We start from the raw sequence: 11,073 nt of genomic DNA on the forward strand, positions 1-11,073 counted from the left end.
TTTTTAATCTTGCCTTTCAAGTTGTTTCTCTTTTCTTTTTTAAAGAATTCAGCAGCTTTGTTGCCCGGACCAACACGTGTGGAGAATTGAGAACTTCTCACATAGGCCAGGAAGTCACCCTTTGTGGATGGATTCAGTACCGAAGGTAAATTGAAGCAGAGGAGTTAGGAATGCATGGAGGTTGTTTTCCCAAGCAATTTTAACTTCTATGAATTTTTTTTTAATATTTTATTTATTCTTTTTTTTTTTTTTTTTTTCTTGTATTGTCTGCATGTAGGTAAGTGCACCCATGTTGTGCAATACCTGTACTCAAATGATGGGTAGATACATTTACAATTGTTAATAAATACTTTTATCATTATATAGTGACCATTTTGTGTCTTTTAACAGATTTTAGCCTAAAGTGTATTCTATCTGATCTAAGTATGAGTTACTAATTTTTAATACTTTATTTTTATTCTATATGTATGAGTGTTTTGCCTGCATGTATGTAAGTGTACTATGTGTGTTCAGGTGCCCACAGAGACCAGAAGAGGGCATTGAATCCTCTTGAATTAGAGTTACAGACATTTGGTTTTGGTTTTAGTTGTTTTGAGACAGGGTCTCCCTGTAGCCCCAGCTGGCCTGGAACGCACTATGTAGACCAGAATGGCCTTGAACTCATAGAGATCCGCCTGTCTCAGTCTCCCAAGTACTGGAATTAAAGGCATGTGCCATCATTCCTGGCACTTTCCCTTTCTTAATAAACTTTCTATTTTTTTTTTAAGGAAAGAAAACAAAGAAAAGAAAATTTTTGATTGTGTCTTTTATTTTACAGAGGAAAAAAAGGCCAATCAAGTGTTCCCAGGACTCTAAAATGTTATCTTTGGATTTTACTGTATAAAAGTTTCTAAAGTTAATAAAAATTTTCTTATGAGGACTTAAACCAATGAAATTTTTAGTTTAGTTTTCTTTTTTTAGTTTTTTTAAAATATTTATTTTTATTTTATGTGATGAGTGTATTGCCTGTATGTGTAAGTGCACCCATGTCTTGCAGTGCCCTCAGAGGTCAGAAGAGGGCGTCAGATACCCTGGAATTGGAGTTACAGATGGTTTTTAGTCTCCATGTGGGTGCTGGGAATCGAACCTGGGTCCTCTGCAAGAGTAGCCAGTATTCTTAATGGGGGAGCCATCTCTCCAGCCCCTAGTTTTGTTTTCTTAAAAAACACTCACTGTGCCGGGCATGGTGGCCCACACCTTTGATCCCAGCACTTGGGATGCAGGGGCATGGGGATCTTTGTGAATTCAAGGCCAGCCTGGTCTACATAGTGAGTTCCAGCCTGGTCTACATAGTGAGTTCCAGGACAGCTGGGGCTACAGGGAGACCCTGTCTCAAAAAGACAAAACAAATAAACAAAAAAACTCACTGCTAAAATTTATTGTTTTCATGATTACAGACATAGGGAAGAGTAGACAAACATAAATAAAGCAGATGCTACTCCCATTTGACCAGACACAGTATTTTGCCTTTTTTATGATTGGCCACTCAATATATTAATTGGAGTTGAAAGCTAGCAACAGAAATTCTTTGTTGTTTAGATTCTTCTTCCATAGGTACTCCCAAGTGTAATTCCTGAACTACACCATGAACTCTGGAATGGTGTTCGATGTTCTTGACACTTTCACATCTTAATCAAACACCTCTTACTAAAGCAGGGAACTCTTTAAAGCTTTCTTCCCCTTTACTATCCCAGGTACAGCAATCTGACCTGCTAGTTATATATGGAAATAAAATCACACTCCAAAGCAGGGACTGAAACTCTTATGCCCAGATCCCTCTTAAAGTGTTAGCTCCCTGAGAGAAAAGACTTCCTAGCCAACTGCCTTCATGAGTGGTGACCCAGTACGGTGCAACTGATGTCCTTTGCAGCAAAAGTTAAGACCTCAGGCAGCCCTGATCATCTTAACTCGTTTATTGTTATTTATATAAAAGGTATAGTTAAACCTGATTCCAGAGCATGAATTACAACCATAATACCAAGAATTATTTGATTTTAGCACATTGAGTTCCTGTAAGATGCTAGAGCAAATGAAAAAGATAGCATCTTTTACAAGGAGGAAGGAGGCATCAAGAAGAAATAAAAGTCTGCTCTCCAAAACTTGTCAAATCTCATAACTATCTTCACAGCGTTGGTTGACAAAATCCAGAATCTTCAATTTCCTTATGAGAAATCCATTTTTAAGGTGACAGGCAAGATCAAGAAGAGTTTTTAGGCACTAGAGAGAGGACTCTACTGTTAAAAGTGTGTACTGTGCTTGCAGAAGATCTGAGCTCTGTCATCAGCATCCCCATCAGGCCCACAACCAGCTGTAACTTTAGTTCCAGGGGGATCTGTTGCCTCTGGCCTCCATAGGCATCTGTACTCAGGTGCACAAACCCACACACAGATACACACCTACACATAATTTAAAATAAAAATGAAACTTTAAGAAGAATTTTCAGGCTTTTCTTTGCCATGACTCCCAAACTCCATTTTAATAGAAATGTTTTTGTCCTTTATTATTTGTTTCTTTCTCAACACATTACTGATAATGTTTTAAGAGGCTGGTGCACAGGTCTGGGAGTTTTTCCCTTGAGGAAGCTCTCTGTAAATTAGTGATTGCATGCCTCCCTGATGCTTCATGGAAATAGTCATAGCAACCACATTTTAAAATTTCAAATTTGCTTTTTCATTAATAAGCCATGTCTAAAAGATTAGTAGCTATATAAAGAGCTAATAAACAGTGAAATTGAATAAGCAGTTTGGCAAGTATGGTAGTACATGCCTGGAAGTTCAAGGACAGCCTGGGCAACAAAGCTAAAAAAAAAAAATTTCAAAAAAAAAAAAAAAAAAGATTATCAATTGTATGAATGTAGCTAGCAGAAGTACAGAATAATTAATTTTAATAAAGGAGAATTGCATTGAGTTTCTGTTACTTGTTTTGTCTGCTTAAATTTTGAGTTGATAGATTTTATCCTGAAATATTCTTCTTTCTTTTTTCATTATTCAGGCAAAACATCTTTCTAATTCTAAGAGATTGCCATGGTCTTGTTCAAGTTGTTATTCCCCAGGATGAGGTAATAGAAGGTTTCCTACCATTATCTTTTTTTTTTTTTTCAGACTTTTTTGAGACAGGGTTTCCCTGTAATCCCAGCTGGCCTGGAACTCACTATGTAAACCAGGCTGACCACAAACTCAGAGATCGCCTGCCCGAGTGCTGGGACTAAAGGCATGGTCCACCATATCCAGCTCCCACCATTATTTTAAAGCTTTGATATGATGGCTGGAATAAGCTAAATATTTTGATCAGTATGTTTGAGGTTTTAAGTTCAGAAGTTTATTATTAATAAAAACTGAAAACTAGGTGCTAGAGAGATGGCTCAGCCTATAAGAGCATTCTCTTCTCTTGCAGAGGACCTGGGTTTGGTTCCCAGCACCTACATGGTGGCTAACAACCATCCAGAACTCCAGTTCCAAGGAATCCAACGCCCTCTTCTGATCTCCACAGGCAATGCACAACACAGGTGTACTTAGATCCATGTAGGCAAAATACTCAATCACATAAAATGAAAATAAATTTTTTAAAAAAGTTTTAACCTGAAAACTACTATATGCAACATTAAAACATGACAAACTATAAAATAAATGTGTACAACTCGCATCATAGGAAGGGGCTAATTTCTCTAATATCTAAAATACTACAAAAAGGCCAGGTGTGGTGGCATATGCCTTTAATTCCAGCACTTAGGAGGCAGATGCAGATGGATCTCTGTGTGTTCAAGGCCAGCCTGGTCTACATAGTAAGTTCCAGGCCAGCTGGGACTACAGAGAGACCCTGTCTCAAAAAGAGCAAATAAATAAATAAATAAATAAATAAATAACTACAAAAAAAGGGTAGTGGCAGCAAGATGGCTCAGGGTAAAGGCATTTGCCACTAAGCCTGACAATCTGAGTTTGATCCCTGGAACCGACATGGTAGAAGTAGAGAACTGACTCCTGCAAATTGTCCTCTGACCTCTACATGTGTACTATGGCACATGTGTGTGCTTGCACAAGCATACACAAAGTAAATGTAAAATTTAAATAACTATAAAAAATCAATAAAGAGCCCAGAGTATGAAGATAAAGTTTATAGAAAGGAAATATGACAGAAAAATAATTTTTAGAAAAGAAAACATAAGCTGAGCACGGCAGCATGCATCTATAATATCAGCAGTAGGGAAGCAGAGGCAAGAGGATCAGAAGTTCAAGGCTATCTTTGGCTTCATAGCCAGTTGAAACAAGCCTGGACTAAATGAGAGCCTTACTAGAAAATAATTATATTTATACGTATATATACACATATTTATGTGTTTATATATCCATATACATGAAAGTATGCAAAGGTAAGGAAATGTGATTTAGGGCTGTTGAGATGACCCATCAGGTAAAGACACTTGCTGCCAAGCTGACAATCTGAATTCCATCCCCGCGACCCTCGTGGAAGTAGAGAACTGACTCCTGCAATGTTCTCTATCTGCACTTGGGCTATGGGCATGCAGGCACACACAGGCATACACACACACACACACACACTAAAACAAGCCTGGGCAATTTGGAGAGACTCTATCTCAAAAAGTAGCTGGCAGGCATGTTAGTGCAGGAAGCAGGAAGGTTGAGAGTTCAAGGCCCACCTGTACTACATAGTGAGGCCCTGTCAAAAAAGAAAGAGGGTGAGAGGGAGGACTCTTGGTAGTCTTACTTGCTATATTATATGCAGTCAAATAGGGGATGGAATTTACCAAATTTTGTGATAACTTTGAGGATAGTTCAGTATTACAGCAAATAAGCTGTGAATATCATTTCTCTAGACCATAGACTAAAAGAAGGTTCCTATAAATTCATTAGTTTCTTGGAACTGTTTCCCTCTCTTATTCTGCAGTTGGCCGCCTCTGTGAAGAAGATTTTATGTGAAGCCCCTATGGAATCTGTGGTGAAGGTATCTGGGACAGTTATTTCCCGACCTCCAGGACAAGAGAATCCAGTTAGTAGTTTAGAAATTATGTAAATTTTACCTATATGCATTTGTAATATCTGTGTATACATTAAGCACTAATGCTCATGAATTCTATAAATGAACTCACAGATGTCAAACATGCCTATGTAAGTGCACATGCAAAAGCATTTGCTGACATTGACAAATGCATTGTGATATTTGCTGGTTTATGAGGCAGTCAGCCACAGATAACACATAGGAATGTGAAAATTATGTAGATGTTTATGTTTTATGCTGTATATACTGTGGCACCAACACATTTTACATGTGTGTATAAATTTGTGTATTTTATAAAAGTGAATTGCATACATGTCATGAAGAATGTTTTCTAAAATAGGTCTTTTTCTCTTTTTTTAAGAAAATGCCAACAGGTGAAATTGAAATCAAAGTTAAAACAGCTGAGCTTCTGAATGCCTGCAAGAAGCTGCCCTTTGAAATTAAAGACTTTGTGAAGGTGCCATCCTCTTATTAATAAAATAGTTATCTGGAAAATCATCATGACCAGTAAGGTGTTACCAGATTCATATAGAAAAAGTTTACCTTCTATAAAATTAATTTACTTTTTTTGTTTGTTTGTTTGTTTGTTTTTTGAGACAGAGTCTCCCTGTAGGCCCAGGCTGGCCTAGAGCTTTCTGTGTAGACCAGGCTGGTCTTGATCTCATAGAGATCTGTCTGCATCTGCCTCCTGAGTGCTGGGACTAAAGGTGCACACCACTACCCCCAGCTTTTTGTTTGTCTCTGTTTTGTTTTTTTTGTTTGTTTTGAGGGGCTTGAGACAGGGTCTCACAGATGGTTAGTTTTAATTGTCCACCAGACACAATCTAGAATCAGGAGTCTGTATGAGGGATCAGGTTGGCCTGTGAGGGATTTTCTTAATTGGGTTAACAGATTTAGGAAGACCCACCCTGAATGCCAGTGGCACCATTTATGGCCTGCACCCTGGACTCAATGAAAAGGAGAGTGTAAGCAGAGCAGTAGCATGCATGCTCTAATTAATCACTCTCTGCTCTTGACTGTGGATGTGATGGGACCAGCTGCTTCATGTTCCTGCCACCTTAGCTATCCTGCAGTGTTGGGCTATAACCTAGGCTTGTGAGCCAAATAGACCCTTTCTCCCCTAAGCTGTTCTTGTCAGAGTATTTTATCACCGCAACAAGAAGTGACACTAGAATACCAACTAAGTTGTCTCCCCCTCCCAGCCCTATTAAGAGATGTTTAATTATATGGCCACTTACTCTTATATTTAAGTTCCTATTGGTTGCAAAAAAGAAAATATAAAAAACAAACAAAAAACAGTGTAATTACAAAGTTGGCCTTATTATGAAAAAGAAAATGTTTTTTTTTTTAAGATAAACGTTCAGAAAAAGAAGTTACAGGTGTTTCTTACTATTTCTGTTTTAAGTATGAAAGAAAAGCACTAGTCTAGGATAAAGGATCTTTTTTAGGTTCTCAGTACAAAAAATGGATGCAGGATTTAAAGCCTTGAGAACAAGCAAGCCTCAGCATATTTCTGTTAGGTAGAGATTCCATCTACCACCCCCTTGCATTCCTTACACTGTAGTGAGTGTCCCAGTGAGGCTGTTTCTTACCTCGGTATGTTTTTCTTAATGGTCTTTGAAATCTTTACATTTTTTTTCAGGAGTCAGTTATGGGCCAAAATAAGTAGATAAATGTTTCATAAAGTAAAGCATATTTTATTCAGTAAAGGGTGATGTTAATAGTGAATAATAAGTAAAATATGTGCTATAAGGGCTGGGCATACAGCTCAATGATAGCAATGACAGGAAACGCCTACCATGCGCAAAGAAGACCCTGGGTTTCATCTCTAGCACCACTAAAAAAAAAGAAGAAGAAGAAAAGGAATAAGGCACTTATGCCTAAGCAGGAACATGTAGTAGCATGCTGGCTAGCTAACATGATATGATGGAAGCTAAAATCAGAGCTAAAGATTTTTAAAATTCAAACTCCAGGTAGATAACTACTAGTCCAGTGAGATGGCTCAGCTGGTAAAGGTGCTTTCTGCCAAGGTTGACATCCTGCATTCCATTCCTGGGACCCACATGGTGGAAGGAGAGAACCAACTTCTGCAAGGTGTCCCTGACTTCCACATGTGCTATGGTACCCACACTCCAATAAATAAATAAATTAATTAAATAAGTAAATAAATAAATGTAATTTTAAAATGTAAAGCTAACTTCCTTTTTAATGTTATATTTAAACATAAAAATCTTGCAATTTGTTTAGAAAACAGAGGCTCTTCGTTTGCAGTATCGGTACTTAGATTTGCGTAGTTTCCGAATGCAGTACAACCTGCGGCTGAGGTCCCAGATGGTCATGAAAATGCGGGAATATCTCTGTAACCTGCATGGTAAGGGAAGGCCAAGTGTCTTTGGAGTTTTTTAGCAACATTTCTGTTTTAGTAACAGTTTTATTGTATAGTCTCCTCATCCTTGAGTCAGATGTTCCCAGAAGTCTATTATTCACATAATGTGTAGACGGGTTGCTTATTGGGTCACAAACATCTTTTTAGAGGTGATAATGCCTATTACAGTATTTAGTATTTGCCCTCACTACTGAGGACAGTCCTTTGGATGTTTCTACATCCCTCTCTGTCTCTGACTGTTTCTCTGTCTTTTTCTCTCGTCAAACAATATAAATTCTCAGGCCAGGCATGGTGGTGCATGCCTTTAGTCCCAGCACTTGGGAAGCAGAGGCGGGTGGATCTCTGTGAGTTCAAGGCCAGCCTGGTCTACATAGTGAGTTCCAGGCCAGCTGGGGCTGAAGTGAGACCCTGTCTCAAAAAAGACAAAAAACAAACAAAAAAACAATATAAGTTCTTAATCTGCCTTTGATTATTTGAGACAGGATCTCACTGTGCTGCCCAGGCTTGCTAGGCAATCCTGCCTCAGCCTCCCAAGTGCTAAAATTACAGATATAAGCAACAACAGCTAGCTTTTTTTTTTTTTTTTTTTTTTTTTTGAGACAGGGTCTCATTATGTAGCCCAGGCTGGCCTTGAATTCACAAGTGCCTCTGCCTCTTGAGTGCTGGGGTTGCAGATATATACCACTATGCCCAGCCCTGTTTTCTTCATTCTTTATCCTGTTTAGCCACCATTTATTGGGAGCTCAGAAATGTCCCATGAATTAAACTAGACATCTTAAGCTGATTTTCTTGTTCTGTTTCATTATTGCTACACCAGAAGACCATTTAGAACACTACAACATTTCAGCAGACAAGAACCCCTTGGTGTTTGGGATTGTTCGTATCTAAGAATCAGCTTTATGAACAGAATTAGATTTTATAAAAAACTTCAGCTTTCTTCAATTTGTAGAAACCAACATGAGTGGGCTTAGTAGCTTGTTTCAGCCAGGATTCCTAATTAAAGGAGAGCCTCTGATTTGTACTTCACCATAGACATCATAACCTGGCAAATTTCCATGAATAATTCTAATGTTTCTCCCTTTTTAGGATTTGTGGATATAGAAACCCCAACATTGTTTAAGAAGACTCCCGGGGTATGTACGTTACTTAAATCATTTCACAATTAATGTCCTCTTCTCTATAAAAATGACCATTTTGCTTGTACAGTCACTTGACCCATTTTTATTTACTTTCATTTACTGCCTTAGGGTTATCATATTAATTAGGTTTTCTTTTATTTAGTTTAAAAAGTAACTCTTGCTGGGCGTGGTGGCACATGCCTTTAATCCCAGCACTCAGGAGGCAGAGGCAGGCAGATCTCTGTGAGTTCAAGGCCAGCCTGGTCTACACAGTGAGTTCCAGGACAGCTGGGGCTACAGGGAGACCCTGTCTCAAACATACCAAAACACACACACACACACACACACACACACACACACACACACACACACATTCTGTGTGTAAAGGGAGCAGGCCTTTAGTCCCAGCACTCGGGAGGCAAAGGCAGGTGGATCCTTGTGAGTTCGAGGGCAGCCTGGTCTGCATAGTGAGTTCCAGGAGAGCTGGGACTACAGGGAGACCCTGTCACAAAAAGACCTAAAAAAATAAAATAAAATAAATACAAATATAAATAAATAAATAACTCTTTAATCATGTGTACATAGGGGAATGAAGGGTAACACCCGGCTGACTGGGGTAAGCAGGGTATTCTCCTTTGCCCCAGTGTCTGCTTGGCATACACAGTGTGGTTAGGTTGGGAGGCAGAATGGAAAGACTGAAGAAATAGGGCTTGCAGTAGTCTCAGTCAGTGGACTCTAACTCAGATCACTCAGCATAAGGTCCCAGTAGTGTTCGGCCCCATGCTTTTTGTTAGTTAGGTTTTCTTAAGACCTGAAAGAAATTATGTGAGTCAGCATTTTGAATCAGAACCCTTTCATGCTATATGAGGTTTTTTTTCCTATGAGGTTTATAAATGCAAATCATTAATGGTTTCATTAAAACCCTTGTTCATGGGGCTGGAGAGATGGCTCAGCGGTTAAGAACATTTGTTGTTCTTGCAGAAGACCCGGGTTCGAATCCCAGCACCCACATGGCAGCTAACAACTGTCCATAACTCCAGTCCCAGGGAATCCAACAGCCTCATCTGACCTCTGCAGGCATTGCACAAAATAAAACCCTTGTTCATTAATAACTGTATCAACTAAAAATAAGATGTAAAAATCTTAAAAACAGGGAGGTGACCTTTATTTTTCTGTACTGAAGCAATTCTGCCATAATGCCTTCCCTCCTAAAATACTATACCTGCTCCAAGTTCCTTTCCACCACACCTCTTAGCTGCTGAGCTGACACTGTCTGCTGTGGTACTGAAGTGACCAGGGACAGTAACAGAGAGGTGCCTCAGCTCCACATTCCCTAACCTCATTTGTCTACAACTTTGAAGCTAGCACAGTTCCAGGGGACATGGTTAGAGCAGCCAAGCTTTCTGAGGGCTGCCACAGTTGGGGTGGCCATCTCAGGGACCCGGATTGGAACTGCAGGAGCTCATCCTTGCATACCAGGAACCCTTCTCCAAAGAAACAACTCTTCTGCTGTGCTTGTCTTGACCCCTTGAAGCCATAGAGCTTGTTGCTTACGGGTTGTCCGTCTCATTCTCTCCATCAATGAACACTCTGTCTCTACTTCTAGAGGCCTTTTCCCCTGTCTTGTCTTCCCTATATCTTTTTTTCCCCTATTCTTTGCTAGGAAATCCACAGAAAGTGGTTGACCTCAGGGTTTGACACAATGAAAACAAATGCTGTGTTAATAAGAAAAAAAAAACTAGGGAGGGTAATGCATGCCTGTAATACCAGCGCTTAAGAAGCTGAGGCAGGAGTATCACAAGTTTGAGACCAGCCTGGGCTACCCAGTGAGACACTGTGAAAAAATAGGTCTTATCAAAAATGACAGAATGCATGAAATCCAGTGGGAGGGGCTGTGAGATGGTACCAGTGGGGAAGGGGCTATAAAGATGATTAAGATGTTGTATATAAAATACACAAAACTTCAATAAAAAATATATTCAAAAAAGAAAAGCAAAAAGAATGAACTGAGATTGTTTTAAAAAATTGATATTTAATCTCTTTGTCCAATCTGTAGACTTATAAAGCTACATCTTTTTTTAATATTTTTAAAAATATTTTATTTATTATTTTTATTTTATACGTATGAGTGTATTGCCTGCAATAAAAAATATATTCAAAAAAGAAAAGCAAAAAGAATGAACTGAGATTGTTTTAAAAAATTGATATTTAATCTCTTTGTCCAATCTGTAGACTTATAAAGCTACATCTTTTTTTAATATTTTTAAAAATATTTTATTTATTATTTTTATTTTATACGTAATACGTAATTGCCTGCATGTATGTGAATGCTCCCGTGTCGTGCAATGACTCGGAGGTCAGAAGAGGGCGTTGGATTCCCCCGGAACTGGAGTTAAGGACAGTTTGTAGGCACCATGTGGGTGCTGGGAATCGAACCTGGGTCCTCTGCGAGAGCAGTCAGTACTCTTAACTGCTGAGCCATCTCTCCAGCCCAGATTCATGTTTTTACAGAACTAA

General features: G+C 38.9%; 1 protein-coding gene across 1 annotated transcript in view; it reads left to right on the top strand.

Annotated features, from left to right (window-relative positions):
- The window catches only part of Dars2 (aspartyl-tRNA synthetase 2, mitochondrial), a 45,208-nt gene that overhangs the window by 1,580 nt on the left and 32,555 nt on the right, over positions 1–11,073 (top strand). Inside the window, exons 2-7 of the mRNA XM_008826088.3 lie at positions 46–145; positions 3,031–3,097; positions 4,942–5,043; positions 5,414–5,509; positions 7,300–7,423; positions 8,525–8,571. Coding sequence (XP_008824310.1) covers positions 46–145; positions 3,031–3,097; positions 4,942–5,043; positions 5,414–5,509; positions 7,300–7,423; positions 8,525–8,571 — 536 coding nt within the window. The remainder of the gene's footprint in view (positions 1–45; positions 146–3,030; positions 3,098–4,941; positions 5,044–5,413; positions 5,510–7,299; positions 7,424–8,524; positions 8,572–11,073) is intronic.

This window comes from Nannospalax galili, unplaced genomic scaffold, assembly GCF_000622305.1.
Source record: "Nannospalax galili isolate Female #2095 unplaced genomic scaffold, S.galili_v1.0 scaffold429, whole genome shotgun sequence".
NCBI lineage: Eukaryota > Metazoa > Chordata > Mammalia > Rodentia > Spalacidae > Nannospalax > Nannospalax galili.